At 34.8% G+C, this 22,481-nt stretch overlaps 1 protein-coding gene across 7 annotated transcripts in view; it reads right to left on the minus strand.

The window, feature by feature from the left end:
- Positions 1 to 22,481, minus strand: part of LOC138693324 (zinc finger protein 391-like) — a 49,039-nt gene that overhangs the window by 12,341 nt on the left and 14,217 nt on the right. For 2 of the 7 annotated variants that reach the window (XM_069817218.1, XM_069817217.1), the window contains exons 4-5: positions 15,585 to 15,722; positions 13,416 to 13,498 (exon numbers count right to left, since the gene is read on the minus strand). In XM_069817218.1, the coding sequence (XP_069673319.1) occupies positions 13,416 to 13,498; positions 15,585 to 15,722 (221 nt within the window). Of the gene's footprint in view, positions 1 to 4,441; positions 7,470 to 13,415; positions 13,499 to 15,584; positions 15,723 to 18,267; positions 18,850 to 22,481 lie in introns of those variants that run through there. The other 5 variants (XM_069817216.1, XR_011330285.1, XM_069817213.1 and 2 more) reach the window with 5 other exon arrangements.

Below are 22,481 nucleotides of genomic sequence, written 5' to 3' on the forward strand. Positions count from 1 at the left end.
TTTTACTCACCCAGTTGAGGATTGGCCACTGTCATCTGACACATGGCCATCTGCTACGTGCCGAGCTTCAGCCGGAGTGTGATCTATGCCATGTTCCACTTGTGGTGGAACATTTTTTATTGCATTGTCGAAAATATGACAGTGTCCATCGGCAATATGGAATTCCGCCGACTCTGCGAGACGTTCTTGGAAATGATCTTAATTGTACAAATGCAGTTCTGAGATTTTTATCGAGTACTGGACTTGACAGGGTGATTTAATTTTTTATTGACCCATTTTCCTGTCCTCCGGACCCTTTACATCCGGAGGTTACATTCGTTATTTAGTATATAAGTTTTTTAACAAACGTAACATTCGGACCTTTTACATCAGACTATTTTAGAAATACGCCAGATAATTTATTTATGGTAGCATTTGTTTTATTATTTTATTGTCTCTTTTTGAATACTAGTTAAGGTCTGAGATTTTTATAATGTTTTATGCATCACCCTGTTGAAACAGCATTTGTGAAACTCGTTTTAATCGTGGCAACGTTTTTTAGTTCTTTTAAGTATTCTGATTATTGTATTATGTCTCTGTTCTGTAAAGAATTTTAGATAAGGGCGCACATAGCCATAGTCGCTGACGCGCTCTTTTTAAACCCCACTAACTAACTAACTTTACAAAAGTACTGTGCATATAAGCTATCTCTGTTACTCAGTATTCCCAGGTGGGAGCTTTGTAATAGTGGGTATTTACTAAGGTTATTGGACATAATTTAGTCAATCTTTTACGTGTTTAATATAATGGAAATTTTTTTATTACTGTGAGGATTCAGTTTTTACAAAAAAAATTAAAAAATTATAAATTTACAGAACTACTACTACCAATGGAAAAACAAAGTTTTACACAACTAAAGCAGCCTAAACCAAACAAAATATTAGCCATCAACCAAAAAGTGCTCTTTTCATGAACTTAAGATATGATGAAAATGGAAATGGATGTACATCATAAAAAAAAAACTACTCATGGAACTGTATGAAACACTTATTATGCAATACTACATTACCTCTGTTGCATGCCTTTGTGGTTTTATTTTTGCAGTAAATATACATGTTTTCGTTTCTGGCCCACAACACGAGTAAAATTGGATTCTAATTCTACAGAACTGGAATGTTTAATTGTAACTAATGACTATTTCTAAGGTCACATCAGTCCTTCCATCGGTCCCTAATCCCTCTCCAGAAGAGGCTCTGGAAGATAGTCGTATTTCTAGCACTTTTTCATTTTCGCAATCTTTGTTATGAACAATTTCATTGCAATCTACAGACTTTTTATTGACAAAAATTTCAGCTGGAACCTCAAGTTGGCGACAGGAGAGATTATCCAAATTGTTACAATCTTCGTTATCCAAATTGCCACCAGTTTCATTACCATCATCTTCAGGAGGTTGTAGAACCACATAAATATTTGAAACATTTTCTTGAGACGATAATGTCTCAAGTTCTTCCAGTTTTTCGAAAGTGGTAAGACTTTTTGTGAGATTTGTCGTAATTATCCGTAAAATAAGAGAAAAACTCTTAGCTGTGTTAGCAGGATTAGTAATTTTCCCAAGAAAAATATTTCGCATATTTATAAATCGCAAATATTTCATAAGTTTTCATAGGCAATATAAAATTAAAGAAAATCTGCTTCTATTGTTTTTTATTGGGTTATTTTACGACGCTGTATCAACATCTAGGTTATTTAGCGTCTGAATGAAATGGTGATAATGCCAGTGAAATGAGTCCGGGGTCCAGCACCGAAAGTTACCCAGCATTTGCTCGTATTGGGTTGAGGGAAAACCCCGGAAAAAACCTCAACCAGGTAACATCTGCCTCTAATTATCAGTAATAAAATTGTTACGAAGTTTAGTAAAATGTACGAAAGGTTCCCTATGTGCCCACACCAAATTACGCTGCTACTGAATACAATTCATGACTCCATCTCATGCAATCATATTGGTTACTGTTTGCCCTATGTAATAAAACAATAATAGAATTAAAATACTTGACAATGAAGTGTCTACTTACATTTTGTTTGTTGACCTGCATTGTAACCAAACTGAAGTGTTACAGTTAAAATACAATGCAGAGAGTTACAATGCAACAATCGTACAATCAAAGTGTTGCCAACATATTATCCAACACATAATGAAAATTTAAACAAATATCAAAAGGATTAATAAAAAAATGTTGTGGGTCGTAAACGACCCTGTGGGCATTTACGGGAGGAGATAGGTGCAATTTTTAACTTCTGTAGTTTTTAAGCTAGTTGGTTCATTTTTCGGCACACTTATTCCACATATAATATTTATACATACTAAAGATTTCTATGCAGGTCACCCAGATATTTTCTGAGTTATGCCCTTTTTCTAAAATAATTGGGGCATATTTTCAAAATCTATCTATCTCGTACTTACTTAATTACTGGCTTTTAAGGAACCCGGAGATTCACTGCTGCCCTCACATAAGCCCGCCATAGGTCCCTATCCTGAGCAGGATTAATCCAGTCTCTACCATCATATCCTACCTCCCTCAAATCCATTTTAATATTATCTTGCCATCTACGTCTCGGCCTCCCTAAAGGTCTTTTTCCTTCCGGTCTCTCAACTAACACTCTATATGCATTTCTAGATTCGCCCATATGTGCCACATGTCCTGCCCATCTCAAATGTCTGGATTTAATGTTCCTAATTATGTAAAGTGAAGAATACAATGCATGCAGTTCTGTGTTGTGTAACTTTCTCCATTCTCCTGTAACTTCATCCCTCTTAGCCCCAAATATTTTCCGAAGCACCTTATTCACAAACACCCTTAACCTATGTTCCTCTCTCAAAGTGAGAGTCCAAGTTTCACAACCATAAAGAACAACCAGTAATATAACTGTTTTATAAATTCTAACTTTCAGATTTTTGACAGCAGACTGGATGATAATAAAAGCTTTTCAACCGAATAATATCAGGCATTTCCCATATTTATTCTGTGTTTAATTTCCTCCTGATTATCATTTATATTTGTTAACTGTTCGTCCCAGGTATTTGGATTTTTCCACCTTTTCAAAGGATAACTTTCCAATTTTTATATTTCCATTTCGTACAATATTCTGGTCACGAGATATAATATACTTTGTCTATTCAGGATTTACTTCCAAACCTATCTCTTCACTTGCTTCAAGTAAAATTCCAGTGTTTTCCTAATCGTGTGTGGATTTTCTCCTAGCATATTCACGTCATCCGCATAGACAAGCACCTGATGTAACCTGTTCAATTCCAAACCCTCTCTGTTATCCTGGACTTTCCTAATGGCATACTCTAGAGCAAAGTTAAAAAGTAAAGGTGATAGTGCATCTCCTTGCTTTAGCCCACGGTGAATTGGAAACGCATCTGACAGAAACTGACCTATACGGACTCTGCTGTACGTTTCACTGAGACACATTTTAATTAATCGAACTAGTTTCTTGGGAATACCAAATTCAATAAGAATATCATATAAAACTTCTCCCTTAACCGAGTCATATGCCTTTTTGAAATCTATGAATAACTTAATTTGAAGGTTTCGTAACAAGCTGTTTTTTTACGGTGATGGGTTGTTAGCCCTTCGCCCAACCCCTAAGCTCATCGGTTGTCCGCGATCGCTTATTCAATATATTCACAGCTACCCTCCATATCTGGAGGCCGTCTCCTCGACCCGCAACCTGAGAACGCGCCATGTCGTGGTTATAGGGACCCACAATGCATGGTATCGTACAAATTTTAAGTCTATGATGTAGAAAAAATTACAGTATTTTTAAATACTTAGATAAACACTAAGCATCCATATTTTAGAAATATATCCTCAGAATAAAGAAAAAAATATATATTATTTCGTCAAAAGTTATTTTTCTTATTTCCTAGTACCTATTGTTTTACAAATAATTTTTTTAAATTTAAATCATAACAAAAGTCTGATATTCTAATTTATTAACCATACCATGTAGATAATGCAGAAAAATTATCAGCTTGATAAAGGTATCCCCGTAATATGCCATGAAGGTACTTGGAGGGCATGGAGGTAGAGCCCCATGCTTTCCATGACCTCGGCACTAGAATGAGGTGGTGTGGTCGGCACCACTCTCTGACCGCCTTTCACCCCCAGGAAAGGCCCGGTACTCAATTTTATAGGAGGCTGAGTGAACCTCGGGGCCTTTCTGAAAGTTTTGCAACGAGAAAAAATCCTGTCACCACCTGTGATCGAACCCCGGACCTTCCAGTCCGTAGCCAGCTGCTCTACCAACTGAGCTACCTGGCCAATTATCAGCTTGATAGCTTCAAAATGTTAGAATCCTTAAAATTTTGAATATATAGACAGGAACAAAAAATTTAATTCAGAAAAATCACTTTTAAAGTATACATGCTAGACATTTCAAGAGCGCAACGATTTAAATATAGCGTAATTAATCACAGTTCAAGCGCCACATGGGGCTGAAACTTTGCAGTCATACATTGGGGTCTATAGATTAATTTTATGAAATAAAATTATTACCAAATTTTTGACAAAAATGGCCAAAATTTCACCCATTAATGAATCTTTAATGAGTATAACAGAGTATAGTAATGAGAATTACGCTTCTACAAGAAGTACATAGTCTACTGTTATAAGTTCACTTAACAGCAGCACGGAGTCATGTGATCATCTGAGATGCAGTAAATATGCGATTGAATTAGTCAATTCAGATCGTAGACGGTTGGATAGAAGTAACACGCAAGTTGCGAAAAATTGATTCTTACTACAAACACACGAATGCGCACCAAGTTTTGAAAGCAGTTTCCGTCATCTCCTTCAAAGAGGGAACTACAGTGACTTTGAATATAATTGCATGATTTGGGGAAATAAGTCAAAATTTATACACATATTCGAAATAAATGTAAACAAATAAATCAAATATTCACTTACTTATATTCTTATTCCACATAAAATTGCTTTTTCGATGCAGAAGAAATGGACATCCTACCTTTAATATAATTTACGAGTAAAATTTCTCTAAAATTCTGAATGTTACGTTCATAGATGTTATTACACAGAGGAAGCTCATGTTGTGCAGAAATTAATTTCTGTCCTCACTTTATTTTTTTCTCATATACTATTTCAAATTTAAAAAAGTGAATTTTCTTTCTGCAGTCGCATTTCACATGCACTGTTCCATATGAAGGGTACAGAGAAAGAATGAGCTTTGTCCAGTTTAGCAAATTGTTCAGGAGAGCAATAATTTAATGTCTGTCTTTAGCATATTCTTTTCTTGTATGTTCAATCTAACATCTCTCATAACACTTAGACTGTTCACATTATCAGTAGAGCCCGCATGTTTGGCAAAAAGCCTCTTTACTAGGTGGAATTAAATCATTATTTTCATAGATATAAATGTACTTTGGGTAAGTCAAAGTAATAGTGCCAATTTTTATTTTGGCTTTTCAAAACATTTCTTACTAATTCAATGATAAATGCCTTTTTTTAATATTTAAAGCAATATTTCTTGTTGCTTTGCAATTTTCTAATTAATTGTAATGTAATGTGTATAACATTTAAATATATGAAACAATGATTCACTTTACTAACAATAGTAAATACAAGTGGAATTCCAGCTTCAGTGTATAATAAAAGTATCTCTTCTCTATAATAGTACCTGTAACATATCTCACTTTCTTATATTTGTTTCGGTGCTTAATATGCTAATAATCGTGCTGTAATACTATTGGTGTAATACAAATGATTATCGACAACCCAGAGTTACAAATATGTCATATCTTTGTGATACCAACAATCAGCTTTATAATTTTAAATATTGAGCCCGTTCTCATAGAAGTTGTCACGTAGCATTTTCAATTCTTTGCGCTCTTATTTTCAAATCTTACTGTTACAATTTTGTGCCACACGTGTTTATTATTGGAGAAAGAAATTTGAGTGAGGAACAATCAGTTATTGTCGGATGACAGAAGATATAAATCGGTTAGCTATAATGTCTAAATTCAGTAAACCATTGAAAGGTAAACTTCAGGCTTACGTTAGTGAATTTGGTGCTCATGGGTTTTCAACCAATGAAACAGTTTGGTTATATAAGGTTTGTGAAAAGACAGTTAATCACGAAAAAAAGTATTTTATCAGTCCACAAGTATCAACTACGAAGCATACATATCAAAATTTATGCCTATTTCAAAATGTATTGGGCATATTTTTTACGTTTTTATTGCCTTTTTTCCCTGCCTACTTTAAATGTTATAAATGTCTAAACATATGCGCTCTAATTATCAGTGTTTCATCCATAGGATTAAACTAAATGGAATCCTACTCTGCACAACGTGCACAAATCATTTTTGGGGAGAACGGGGACGAAGCTCATTCTTTCTCAGTACATTTTATACGCCTCTTTAGCTTGTCCTTTCTCATGAAGGATATTCAGAACATACTGCATTTGAAAGGCATTTCGCGTGCTTGACGAATTATGAATTTTTAATCTTGCCGATACGAGACAATTTCACATACACCACAATTTAATGGTCTCTCGCCTAAGTGCAAACGGGCGAGAATTTTGAGCTGAATATGATTACCTATATGTGTAGGCGAACATTACTGTAGAGATGTTCCGCTTGTGAAAATGAATTTCTAATTGATGCCATTTGAATGTCTTTCGCATATGTGAATACGTACATATTTCTTCAAGTGTTCTAATTGTGAGAATCGCTTTCCACACAGACATCCCTTACCCTTGTGTGTATGCGTGCATGTCTCCTCAAGTCTGTAGATACTGTGAAACACCTTCCGCAAATCTCACATTTGAATGGCCTTTCGCCTGTGTGTATGCGTGCATGTCTAATTGAAACTGATAATGCTGAGAAAGTCTTTCCACAAACCTCGCATTTGAATGGCCTTTCGCCTGTGTGTATACGTGCATGTTCCTTTAAAGATCCCGATCGGGAGAAATACTTTCCACATACCTCGCATTTGAATGGCCTTTCGCCAGTGTGTGTACGTACATGTCTGTTCAAATCCCACGATGCTGAGAAACTCCTTCCACACACTTCGCATTTCAATTCGTTATGAATATGTTCATGAGAACTTAAATATGACGATGCTGTGAAACACTTTCCACACACATCGCACTTGAACGGCCAATCGCTCGTGTGAATGAGTGCATGTCTCTTCAAATTCCCGGATCTTCTGAAAGGCTTCCCACAAACATCGCAATGAAATTGCATCTCGCCTGTATGTAGGGGTCTATGTACGTCAAAATGAAGTTTCAGAGATTCAGGTGTTGCAAAAATCTCATTGCATATATTACACTTGATAGAATTACGGTAGATGTCGCTAATGTTTGAACAGTCTGCTCTATTGCTAGCACACTGTGTCAATTTGTTTTTTTTACTAGCAATAAAGGCACGTTCTTGTGACACATCCTTCAAAACAACCTCCAGAATGCTGAAATAAAAATAAAAATTTATTGGTCTTCACTATAACCAAAGTATGTATATCAGATAACACAAGCGAATACACGTTTTTGATTGTCTCGGTTTTTAAACCAATTGTTTTGGGCGCTGATTCAGAAAATGACATGATAGACCGTACCAGCACAATTTCTTTGATATTGTTGAATTTATATATTAATTAAGGCTATATACAGTACAGTATCTTAAATTATGATTTGTTACATTTTCTGTAATAACCTTAGATGGTTACGTAAGTCTGGCTTTCATCTTTAAAGACAGTTGAGCATTGGAGTTCGTTCTTCTGTTTCACACTTTTCGTTTATGCGTTCGTACAAGTATAAGCTTTGTGAGAGTTTTTTTTTTATATGCTTTCAACTGTAATTTTTCATATAAAATATTGCATTTCAAAATGTAAGTTCTTAATTACTTCATAGTTAGGACTGTATAGGAGGTCTGTATTATTATATTCTCACTCATATCGTTCCATTTTTTTAAATCGAGCATCGCACTTCACCACAGTCATGTTTAAATTATCGCGACGTACTTTTCTATATTTGTGGGGAGTACACACTAAAATTTAGCATGAACTCTATTTCCGAGTTTGTGAAGACAGCATATTTACGTTATTTTGGTGTAAAGTCTGGATGGACCCAAAGCCATTATATCGTATGCAAAACGTGTAGGGAGCATTTGCTCCAGTGGACAAATGAAAGGAGAACCACTAATGGTAATTTATGTATTGTTAATATCATAGGCATCAATCGAAATAATCGTGACAAGAGATCACATCCCGATCTACCTTCAGCTATGAGACGTGTGTCGCACTCGGATCTGGTACCTATTCCGCCCTTTCATGAGCTACAACAGCTAACAATAGATGAATATTTTATTTCTATGTCTCATATAACACAAGGTAATGAAAGTGGGGACAGCTATAGTGTTTTCAGTCTTCATATAGTGGATGCTTTGACCAGAACCAGTTCAGTGATCGTAACGCAACCATTTGATGATAAGTTATTAATCTATGAAAACAAACTTTCTCAAAATTTACTACACAATATAAATACTCTGCATTCGAAAATTCATTTTACTAAATAAATGAAACAGATAATAAAAAAAAAAAATTGCTGACTGCCACAGCAAAAGTAAACAAAAGCTTTGGCAGAATTGGTTAAAGCAATGGAAATAATAACTGATGTTGTTAAAATAAATATCACATACTTTGGGATGAATACAATAAAGGGCTGTAAAAATAAAAAAAAAATTAATCTTGTTAACAATCTAAAGCAGTTTCTATGAACTAGATCTGTAACTTCACAACAGTTTTCAAAAGCTATTGTAACTTCCCATTGTTCTCAATTCCTATTCAGTTCTTGAGTAAGTCTCTTCCTTTCTTTACCTATCATTCAAAACTTTGTTCTATAATAAAAACAGCTATTTAAGATATAGCTGTCTCAATATCATAACATGAAAATCTGATAGGGCACGCACACTAAGAATGCAGGGAATTATGAGCTGGGAGAAGAAAGTTTCAGCTCAGAAGCGCCTGTAAAAGTAACCAAATCTGTAAGTAAAGGCCCACAAAGACTTGTTGCAACTTACGCAGCACGAAAAACATCAAATTAGCCTGACACACAGGGACTGAACCCGCACAGAAATTATGAAAATCAAAAGAAGTGATGTGATGGGACACTAAAAGAGATCATGATTCTCAAAGGACTGCAGAATAATAAAGTAGCAAACATAGTAGAAGTTATACTATGTTACTTCTCATAGTAATATTAGCTTTAGTGAATCTCATATCATTTCATTACAAAATTTATCTAGGCGTCAATATGAATAACATATATTTTTTTAATCCAATGCCACCAGGTTGTCTTTTCGACATTTCTGGTCTTCTCTCCTGGCCGTGGCTTAGTTGTAACCCACTTCTGAGGTTGGGGCGCCTGGAAGGCGGAGTTACATTACCCCGATGATGTGATAGAATGATTATGATAATGTGGTGCCAGGAGAGGTCTTAAATCTAAACTTAACCTAAATTCCAGACCATTGACGAACACAGGAATAATCCCCTTTAAGGAAAAATTCCTGTGCTCTAAGCGGGAATCGAACCCGGGACCTCATGAACTATAGACAGAAGCTCTGATCATTAGATCATGAGGCTGGTCATTTGTCTATATATATACCAGGCACGCTCTTAGAATGGTCCCTCGTATCAACAAATGCATGTGGGAAAGGATCTCGCAGTTGGTTGCACACCAAAATACACCAGTGTGCAATTACGGAACTAGTCTCTCTTTGTAAATGGGTTCTTGTTTTTAAAAATTTGCAATGTTGCAGTTTATAAGTATTAAACGATAACTTTGCTATCAATTTATATTATTACGATTATTTTCATTGCAGTAAAAAGTAGAGCACATTAATACAAAACACGGAAAAGTTGTACACTGCAGTCAGATTAGAGTATACACTATGGTAGCAAGCAGCAATAATAGGCCTACTTTGTACCTAGTTGTTAGAGAATGGTGCATTTTGAATGATATCATCGTGACTAATAATGCTATACACACAGAGGATGTGTATGAGACCTGCCTGACCTCAGTATCTCGTGTCTTAGACGAATCGCACTTACAGATTAAGGCTTAATTGAAGTGCGCATGTCAGATGGATAGTTAAGATTCAGCTGATCAGCCACTTTTATTAAGTGCTACGAATAGTAAACTGAACTGTTCTCATGTTATGAATTTGTGAATTGTGATAGATCTACTTATTGGAGACCATATCCATTTATCAATAAAATGTGAGAGGAGTGAATTTTGTTCGGTGTTCTGAATAATGTGAAAATGAATTATTTTATCTCTATCTGTTTAAACAGTTTTAAGAGGACGAGGGAAAAAATATGAGAATTATTAAATAATTATTAAGAAGCAAATGCAAATTTGGGAATACTAAGAGTTTGTTATAATATTAATAACAGTTTTCGATTACTTACATGTGTATATGTCTTGATGTTTGTAGAAGTGTGTTGGTGGTTTGAAGTGAACTAAAGACTGGGTGATCGTATATGTTCAGCTATGTAGTGGCGCAATGATTTTAAAGGGAACTATTTGAATGGCATATCATGGTCGTTTGTGATAAAATAGTAAAATCAACATTTTCTTATTTTTACAGAAATCATCTTCACATATACAGTCCCTGATAAACTTTGATTACACACAGCAATCATCAATGATAATTATCTGTATGTTATTAAAATCAGATGAATATTTTAGATCTAAATGATCAATAATAACCACTATTTGTATCAATGTCAGATAACATTCAGTTCACAAGCGAACATATACGTAAGTAATCTTATAACAATTTATTACACCCATCTCTAAAATAAATAACTTTACATCTTCTCTATTTCGACTATTAATTAATGCTTATATCAAGTATAACTATTACGATTTACAACTTTGATTCTCCCCACCTTTGTTTTTCAGTACACGATTGAAATTCTACATGTATAATTACAACCAACTGACAACATAAGATCCATTAGTCACAACACAACATTAATATTGTATATAGTACCTTAAGACATTCTTCGAACAATGTGAATTTTAATTAATTTTAAGTTAATATATTCATTTTATTCATAATATTTTAACATCATTGATATATCGTATAATTGCGATTAATTTGTATTCATACTGTAACATGAGTTATATGTATACACAATCAATTTCAATTTCAAAAGCTTGCATCATGGTGAAATTAATTATCCTTTATTTATACTTTTATACATAAAGCTCATAAGGATCCAACACCATGTATAATACATTGCTCATTTGTTATTTGCTCAATTTGATCAAGGTTCAGATTACATATTTTATTATACCTGATGATGCCCAATAAGGCGAAAACGTTAATATATTCCATATTCATATAGCAAACAAACATTTGCAAAACAGATGTGTCTTATGATTAAAATTTATATGTACTTATTTTATTATATTACTAGGCATATCTGAAAATATAAAAATTAATTGTAAATTATCATAAAGAAGATAAAATGTGGTAGCTGGACGATCTTGTACAAAATGTTGATAGATTTACGATAACTATGGCAGATGATTCTTCCAGTGACAGCAGCTCATCCATCTGATTCGGAAGGAATTGGCGTGTTGTCTGATAGCGACTAAGTTATTCACGTAGGTTCTATGATTTTGATTTAGCATAATTATCTTAACCTGCCATCATAATACCCAAAATATAATATGCAGTACTGTTAGGCTGTTAAGAAAATAATTAACATTAGAGGAGAAAAATTCGCTCCGGTGCCGGGCATCGAACCCGGGTCCTTGGTTCTATGTACCAAGCACTCTGACCACTGACCACTAAGATACGCCGAATTCAATCCACAGCACCGGATCGAATTCCTCTCCTTCAGTGTTTCCCTTTGTGGCCTTACTCCAAGTTAGGCATATACAGAGTGTTTCAGAAATACTTTGACAAACCTTGGGAGCATGTTCCTCACACCAAAACAAGAAAAAAAGTTCATGTAAACATATGTCCGAAAATCCTTAGTTTTTTAGTTATTAATGAAAGAACAGAATGAAACATGTTAGATATTGTCAGCTTGGTAGCAAGTCTTGCAACGTTAATCAATTCAAAAACTCGTAGGAAATCTTCAAAATGTTCTCCTCTTGCTTCCACACACGCCTACACTCGTCGGATAATAGACTGTCGCACCCTTTCAAATACACCCACACTGTGTTTAACGGTTTCGCAGGCTTCCATGACACGTTGATGAAGATTAGGAATGCCTGCTGCATTAACCAAATGTTTTATATGGCCCCACAGATAAAAATCCACAGGATTGAGGTCGGGGGAACGTGCAGGCCATGGAATTGTTGATATGCCTTATCAATTTCATTATGTTTTTTTATTAATAACTAAAAAATTAAGCATTTGCAACATATGTTTATATGAACTTTTTTTCTTGTTTTGGTATGAGGAACATGCCCCCAAGGTTTGTCAAGGTATTTCTGAAACACCCTGTATATTGACGTTTATGTCCAATGTCAACTGCGATTATATTAGGGGCACACTCAGCTGAGTGACTTGTTTGGCCGGGATTCCGCAGTTATATGCACTGCTAGCTGTGAGAATATTATGGATTTATTAATTTGTCCTACAGAATAATATCTGTAATATTGACAATTAATATTAGAGGAGAAAAATTCGCTCCGGTGCCGGGAATTCGGCGTAGCTCAATGGTCAGAGCACTTGGTATGTAGAACCAAGGACCCGGGTTCGATCCCCGGTGCCAGAGCGAATTTTTCTCCTCTAATATTAATTATCAATATTACAGATATTATTCTGTAGGACAAATTAATAAATGCATAATATTAAGAAAATAGTTTAATATGCAGACAATAAATTAACAGTGAATCTTTTTTTATTCTAATGGCGGATACGTACTGTGTTCGTCATTCACCCATATGAAGCTAGTTGGGTAGACCAATTTACAGACAGTCATTGTCCAGAGTGTTACATAGGAGACGTCGATTATAATAATGATAAATTAATAATTGATAACTTCATACTTATATGTTACATACATTTGTATTTATAATTTTTTACTTCTTCCATCATTATATTTATCAGGCATATATTATTTTTTAATGCACGTTCATTTTCAACACTGACCTACTTGTACTGTGCTGTATGTTACCACGTCCAGAAATGTTACGCGTGAATGAACCACCAGTAATATATCAGAAACGACAAAGTGCTTTTGTTGACATGAGGAACCATTTTAAAAGCGTGCCTCGTAATAGTGTAGTACATACAAAACTGTATCATAAATTATAAAATTAATTCCCTACGTCGCCATTAAATGAAGTTCTGAAAGAATGGGAAAGCAAAACCAGCACAGTACACTCACCTCTCAGAGAACACTTCATCCTCTTCTGAAGATACTTCCACTTTCTGTTTCGGCTGAACTCTGTCCACATCGAACAAATCTTCCTGGAAGAGTGAATAAATGATGAAGAGAGCTTTAGTTGATCATCTGGGTAATCTGGTTTCTATGGCAGACACCTGACTATTCAAACATAATGAATGCAATATAATTTTTCAGTAAGGTTGTAATGGCTTTTATAAAAAATCGAACTGGTTCACATAAACTACTATGAATTACATCTTTCCTTAAATTCAGGCTATTGAAACGCATTGGAATCGAGTTTCAACTTTGAAAATATCTGTATATGATGTTTAATTATGCTATAAAATACGCAACCAGAATTTCTTACAATACTTGATGCAAGTACGCAATGAACTAATACATCTTGCTGTACGTATCATTGTTGAAAGTTTCATATCTTGAAAAGTGCATATTCTCTAATACTACGATTTATTCTCTTCAGATAAGATAACAGGAAATAAAAGTTTTGCTTCCACACATGCCATTTGGCCTGAGTCAATTTTGCTATATAAGATACGTAAGAGTATAGGTCAGTTTCTGTCAGATGTGTTTCCAATTCACTGTGGGCTAAAGCACAACCTTTACTTTTTAACTTTGCTCTAGAGTATGCCATTAGGAAAGTCCAGGATAACAGAGAGGGTTTGGAATTGAACAGGTTACATCAGCTGCTTGTCTATGCGGATGATGTGAATATGTTAGGAGAAAATCCACACATGATTAGGGAAAACACTGGAAAAAATAAAAATTGGAAATTTATCTTTTGAAGAGGTGGAGAAGTTCAAATATCTTGGAACAATAGTAACAAATATAAATGATACTCGGAAGGAAATTAAACACAGAATAAATATGGGAAATGCCTGTTATTATTCAGTTGAGAAGCTTTTATCATTCAGTCCGCTGTCAAAAAATCTGAAAGTTAGAATTCATAAAACAATTATATTACCGATTGTTCTTATGGTTGTGAAACTTGGACTCTCACTTTCAGAGAGAAACATATGTTAAGGGTGTTTGAGAATAAGGTGCTTAGGAAAATATTTGGGACTAAGAGGGATGAAGTTACAGGAGAATGGAGAAAGTTACACAACACAGAACTGCACGCATTGTATTCTTCACCTGACATAATTAGGGACATTAAATCCAGACGTTTGAGATGGGCAGGGCATGTAGCACGAATGGGCGAATCCAGAAATGCATATAGAGTGTTAGTTGGGAGGCCGGAGGGAAAAAGGCCTTTAGGGAGGCCGAGACGTAGATGGAAGATAATATTAAAATGGTTTTGAGGGAGGTGGGATATGATGATAAAACCTGGATTAATCTTGCTCAGGAAAGGGACTGATGGCGGGCTTATGTGAGGGCGGCAATGAACCTCCAGGGATTCCTTAAAAGCCAGTAAGTAAGTAAGATACGTAACACAGAATGTTCCAGCAGCTTCAGAAAATTAATAACTCGAAATCGATTGAGGTATGGAACCTGAAATGTGTCGTCATTGTGGCAGACTAATATATTAGAAAACCATTTTCATTGCAGATAAAGAGTGTTATGACAGTTCACAGTCCGTTGCAAATGGAGTTAATGCTGATATTGGAACTGTACGTCCAAGAAATTAAAAAAAATATACATGGAATATTGAACATGTAGAAAACAATACAAATCAAGTAGCGAGGGGCAGCTGATGACGTATTTTCACGGACTTGTTTATAACAGAATAAAATGAAGTCTTTTTACCACAAAGCTGTATTAATATTATTTTCTTATGAACTTATTTCTTAACAAAGTTAGTGGACATCCAAACCTCTCTGAATAAATATACAGCCTACTATATCAATTTGAACATTTCGTTCAATACCCAACATAAATGCTAGAACAACACAACAAAAGAAAAATTTTGTAAATTCCAAATGAAATCCTGTTTCTAGGAGCAACTTCCTGCATGTATTCGAGACAATGCTGTGTTACCTACCAGAAATATTTATTTACTAATTATTATTCTAATTCAAATCTAAAAATGAAAACCGTCCATATTTATAAACTATTGGAAAAAATAAGTTGATACTATTCCAGATTTTAATGGCTTTGACGTACTTAGAATGCACTACTGGTATATCTGTATAATGATAGTAAATCACTTACATCAGCTTCAGACTTCACCACAGAAAAGCTAACAGGCTCTGGAGTGTCTTCAACTTTTATCTCTGATTTGAGATCACAGCTGTGGTCCAAGCAGTTTGTCTTCATGCCTGTCACTTCCAGATGCAATAAATTCTCTTCCTACAGAACACAGAAACATTTTGCATAAAATTATTTAGCTATTTAAAGTCGAATTCATGTGTAAAAACCTTCTATTTGGTTCTGTATGACATTCATTCATCTGTCCGTATCTTCTTCCCTCAAGTTCCTTTATAAATTTCACATACATTCATCATAAGGACCTAAGAAGTAACGAGAAGCAAGAATTTTAATTATATATAAATGACAAGTGGCATTTTGAGGCTGGATCGTTAACATCCCATTATACAGATATAATATTTCTAGTGCTAAATAATCTTGTTTACTGAAGTGAGGAATTATTACAAATGAAACCGATTTTTGGAATTGAAACTATTTAATTAAGACGTGATTTATTTAACAGGCACAAAAAAATTATTATTCACTTAAGCAATGGTAATTAAGTAATAGTATTTGTCTATGAAAGCTAGCAATCATATCATCATAAGCATAAAACTATTTTGCAAAGTAGCAAAACATTTGTCGTAAAGAGGAACTTAATAATTGCTGCAGGCTTTTCAAGTCTTACTTTTACACAATTTACAACTTTTCCTTACTTGATCCAATCCTGTGACCTGTTTGGTGTCGACGAACAGGGGATGAAAAATCTACCAGTGGCTTAGCTGATGGTTGTGGTGAGCTGGAGGCAGTGGCAATGTTTCTTCCGAAATTCAAGGGGGTGATGCTAGGATTATACGATCTTGCTAAGATACAAAAAAATTTTCCCAACACATTGAACTTCCAAAATAGAAAATGGGGGATATACCATTTCCGCCTCATATTGATATTCTGTAAGCAGAGATATTGGAGACACCTGCACATCAAAAAGAGTTATATCCGCATACTACATCAGGATGGGGAACTTGTATTCTGTTGTTAGGTACTCATACATCCGAAGAGAATGAAGTTTAATCTCTTCATAAAATGAAACGATACTCTGTTGCAACCAAAGCTAGAATCTGCAGTTACTTTCTTCAGTTGAAGTAGGCCTACCTATATCTTATGTTGTCAACTCTAAGCTAGCATTGTAAAATAAGGAATATCGTACATAATGAAAGAAAATCATTTGAGTGTGAAGAGTATATTTCTATTCAATAAATATGAGAAGAGAACAAACGGAAATCTAGCACAGAAATAACTATTTTCACGATATAACTGAGGCAGTGTACTGTAAAACCAACTGGTCATACAACTAAACTACTAAAGAATCGAACCCAAGTTTGAAGACAGCAAAATATTTGTATAACCACAACAGACTGCTGATACCTATATAAAATTAGTAGTGTAATATTTTAAATGCTTATAAAATGCACTGCTATGATACCTACTGAATGTTTCGTTAGTGACCCATCAAAATGTATGCCGCTTTTGTGCTAAATCTATGAGTTTGTAATATTGGACAATTCTGCATAACTATCCATTACTCTTTCGTGATAATATTAACACTAACATATTTAGTCAGTAAATGAAATTGAAAATAAAACTTTCATTCCTTCCTTACACTGCTACACACCTTACTGCACAAAAGTACAGCAACCATTCATTCGACAATTTAGACCAAGACTGAACAACGTGACATTCAAAAGAGAAATTTGTGTCCAGTATCAGGATGTTGAAGTTGAGAATGTAATTGTTACCAACCTCAACAATGGAGTCATTTTGTAATTTGAAACAATTTAAAAAGAAAATCCTTTGAGAGGGTAGTTAACGATCTCATGGGCTGATATGGGCGGTGAAAAAAAAAATCGCAACTTTTAACTGAGTCATTTGAATTTTTTATCATCTATTACGTGTGTTTAAAGATGTTTTTTTTTATTTTATTGCGTTATTTTACGACGCTGTCTCAACATCTAGGTTATTTAGCGTGTGAATGATATGAAGGTGATAATGCCGGTGAAATGAGTCCGGGGTCCAGCACCGAAAGTTACCCAGCATTTGCTCGTATTGGATTGAGGGAAAACCCCGGAAAAAACCTCAACCAGGTAACTTGCCCCGACCGGGATTCGAACCCGGGCCACCTGGTTTCGCAGTCAGACGCGCTGACCGTTACTCCACAGGTGTGGACTTTAAAGATGTGTTCGTACAAAGTTTGGAGTTCATAAGTGAAACAGTTTCCGAGTTATGATTTTTTAAAATAATTTTTAAATATTTTGTAAAAAATGCTCCTTACGATGCAATTTTCATTAATTTTCCTTGAAATGTGAGATTCTGAATGGTTACTAAGCAACTAACAAACTTGCTAAGAAATAATTATCAAAAAGGAAGGATGTTGCTTAAATTTTTTTTTTTTTTTTTGAAATTGCTTTATTTTTTCATTAAATCCTACGCACACTAATGCTATTACCAGTTCAACGGGAGAGAGCATGTGTCTTAGAAGAGTAATGACTGCATTGCAAGTTTCAATTATCTTATATTGGGGAGACTACTCAAAAAATTTAATTGTGATAGCTTTAAAATTGCATCGCAAGGAGGATTTTAAAGTTTGGAAAATGTCCAAAAATAATAACAGAGAAAAACTCATCTGAAAGCTTGGCTACTTAATGCTAACCTGAAATCCCGCTTAAATCTGTCCTACACCATATGTAAGACCTTCAGCTTTCTTCATAGTTTCTTCAGCATTGGTTTTGGAGAACTTGAGCATTTTCCTACGAGAATGATATGACTTCGATCTCTTCCTGATGCTGCCCATGATCCTCTGACTGTCTCTGGTGACTGACATCCTTAGAGCTGTTGGGCTTGTTTTCACTCCAATGACTATCTCTTTTACTCTTTGGGAAGCCTCACAACCCATATTAAATTCACTTATTCCCTGTGTAATTGCAATGTCCAGCTTTTCTCGTGAAACACTTCTTTAGGGCATTTTGACCACACGAAACTATGTAAACTTTCGTTTGCATTTTGAGTTTTGCCACTATTGCACCTTTCCAAATTACATTATCAAATTTATGTGTCACAGACGTGTGATAAAATATATATGATAAAAATCTTTCACAGTGTAATATAGCATATATGATCACATTTAGCTGTGACATAGTTCTGTGATAAAAGTTATGGTCATCATCATACCTTTGATAAAATCTGTGACTGAGAAGAAAGAAAATTACGGACATTAAGTACACATTGTTCGTGAAAACCACAAAACTTTCAATATCGCATTGTGAGTCACATGAAATGTTTCATCATCCATTATTAAATACTTAGTATATATAGAATTTCACATCTTCACACTGAAGTTCCCTCAGTAGAGTTTCATGTAAGTTATTCCTTTTGTATCTTTTCTCCCTATCCCATTCTCTAACCCAAATCATCGGCTTAGAGTGTAAACCTGCTAAAGAAAAGGAAAGTTTGCAGGGGAAACTAAAAACTGAGTATATATTAACTCTGAAACTTCACCACCTGTACTTTGGATTTGGCCCTAAAGTTTCAGTTTTTTTGTTTCCCCTGTAAAATTGTCATTTTATTGGTTAGCAGGCTTACACTCTAAGCCGACGAAATATATTTGTTCTTTGATTTCTTCTTTAGTATTAATACAATACGGTAACAATTAATGCAAATTTTACAGTTACAACAAGCATAGAACTACTGTGGACCCATTATTAGAACTGTGATGAAAGATATAATAAAAGCTTTGACATAGTGTAATATAGTCAAAATTTTACATTTGATCATATACAGAAAATCAATATCCCGAATTTAAAAGAAAACCTACAAATTAAACCAAACCATTTAACTCTATTAAATATAGAATATAATTTAAATTCAACAGAAAAAATACTAAAATCAGAAGTAAACACTGAAATACTAAAACAATTGTCTTTAGAGACAATTAATATCAGGTATCCTCCACAAAACTGGCTTCATTTATACACTGACGGATCCTTGATCTCCAGAGAACAAGGTGCCAGAGAAGGTGTTATGTGCTGTCTCTTCTCACTTTATATATCTCTTGGGTATGGAACAACAAGTTTTGATGGAAAAATCATTGCAATAAGTGAAAGTCTCAGGAATCTTCTATGCCACATCAATAAATTTAAAAATGCAGTTATATTGTCAGACTCCAAAGTAGCTATTCTATCAATAGTCTCTAAACACACACCTTCATCTCAAACAGCACAAATAACTAAAATGCTCTCTCAATTAATATCACTCAATAAAAGAATTGTATTCCAATGGATACCATCCCATTGTGGAATCCTGGGAAACGAGAATGCGGATGCTTTAGCAAAGAAGGGCAGCACTGCTACTTACAGACCTGTTACTAAATCTACGTATTACTCTGTGAAAAGATTTATTAAATCTACATACTTAGACTTCAACAAACAAAATTTGATAACACAATCTCAAGGGAAAAAATGGAACTCTCTGCATCAAAATCCACAGTTAATTCCCGATTTACCACGCAAATCGTCTGTAGCTGCATTTAGATTGGCAACAGGCCATGATTGTTTGGCCAAACACCTGCATAGAATTGGAATATATCAGAACCCTAACTGCCCATTGTGCAACTCAAACCAAGAAATGGATTCGGAACACCTCAAAATCTGTGCTTCAGTGGCTGGCCATGATAATATCTTTGAAAAATATTGGAGTGCAAGAGGTCAAATGACACTATTGTCAAATGCCTGGCATTAGAAAACAACAACAACATATTTGATCAAAAATTGTATCATATTCTGTGACACAGAAATTTGATAGTGTAATATAGGCCTAAGAGTTCGTCACTTGCCAGTCTTTGGTATACACACATAATCTTGGAAAGAACTGTCGAGAAGCTATCTGTCTTCATGTTGTCTTGGTACTTAGGAGTCAGTTCTCCTTTAGCTATTGCTCGGATGTAAAAACACCATGAAGTCTCTCCACTTGGGCACTTGAAATGTCTTGGGTCTTTATCAGTGGATGTGCAGTGGTATAGTGTTGCATATATTGCAGAGTTCATGTGCTGGACATTACCCACATTGTTCTTGATTGTCTTTCTACAACAATTTTGAAGTTTGACAATTGTTTCTTCTTTCAAGCTGCCTACTTTCTTGCCTCCAAGAGTCACTCCATTAGTTCTCCATTCTTTGACCATATGTCGAAACCCTGCATCCAAGCGCTTTGCGATGTGATTCAGGCACTCATCTTTTTTTATATCTACATCACTCCATAAACTGCAAAGTCAATCAAATGTTTGTGAGTTTGTGATATCTCCGTCAGAGAGCAAAGTAGTGTATCGCATTTTATATTGTTTCTACTGACCTTCTCCACATATTTTCTGCAGCCGCCATCTCCATTGCATTTGCAGAACCTGTAAAATTTCATTCACATTCGCCACTTGGTTTGTGACCCTGTAGCCAAATTTTAAATGAATCACTGTCTTTATTACATCGATTTTTACTACACTTCGCACAGTATCGAGGTAGCAATTCATAGTCAATCACTAGCCTTGTGAGAACATCAATCACGAAACCTACTCCATAATTAGATGTAGGGCCTCATTTGTGCTACGTTCCATCAAATGACACAGAAATATCAATAATGTCTTTACTGGAAAGTTCAGGATTTTGTTCAACACGCATTTGACGAATTGTTTTCCTAGTCATATCTAACACTTTGGCACCAAATGATTTGTTGTCTTTCACAATTTCATACAGATGAGAATTGTAACTGGATGAACTCATACAATTCATACCCATTGAAGTACAAAACGTTTTCATTCCAGCCATGTCCTTCCCATGTTAACGAATCCATCAACCATCCTCTTATTTACTTCAAAGTGGACTCTTGTAGAATCATTATCTGACACTCTTGGGCTGGTGTTTGACTCGGCACAACACACTCCACATACACTGCAAACCCATAAAGTAACTAATAGTTGCCTCTAATGCCTGAATGCCACATTCATTACATTTAAAATTCTTGATAACATTGTTCCATACACTGACATGTACTAGCACATAGTCTGGATCGTTCTAAATGATTACTGAACATTGTCAATTTTGTTTCACTAGCTGTTTTTGTCACAATTTCACATCCTGATGAAGGAGGTGAAATGATATTTAAAGATGTAGATGGTACAGGTTCATCAGATTGCATCTGAGAATTTTCAGAGAGAGTGGTTTGTGAAACATGTTCCTCTTCTGCTGTACTGTATGTTTTAATTTTTTTTTCATAAGTTTCTTTTACCACTACGTGATTTTTTGAAAGGCCTCTTCTTAGCACATCTACGATCTTGCCGTCTACTCATATTCACACTGAAACTTATAGCCCTATCGAGGATATGTTCTACATTCGCCACGTGGTTGAATCTAAACTATACAAGCTTCCTAGTTTGATTAAATAAATAACTATTATTACACTGAATTAAACCAATACAAATGCCTAATAATAATTAAACACTTCTTCACACGAAAAACACAAATATTGATGTATCACAACAATAGACTTATAATCAACATGAAACTTCACAAAGAAACAAAAGCCTTCGGAAAAAACCGTAGAAACAAAATTGATGTGATCACAATTCGTACATCTATGGATGGAAAGGTTTACCAACATCGTCATCACGTGAACAACAACATAAAATTTCTCTTCTGACAAAGAGCGCCAATTTTAAAACGAGTGAAATGAAAAAAAAAACTAATGCTAATCTGAGGGTAGCTGTGTTTTGAGTGGCATGCCCATCAGTGCAAGAGTATTTAAAATGTCACGTGACGGACTCCATTTCGGCCATACAAGAAAAATGTTTATATGAAAAAGATCCTAAATAATAACGAGGAATGC

The sequence above is a fragment of the Periplaneta americana genome, chromosome 17 (genome assembly GCF_040183065.1).
Source record: "Periplaneta americana isolate PAMFEO1 chromosome 17, P.americana_PAMFEO1_priV1, whole genome shotgun sequence".
NCBI classification, from domain to species: domain Eukaryota; kingdom Metazoa; phylum Arthropoda; class Insecta; order Blattodea; family Blattidae; genus Periplaneta; species Periplaneta americana.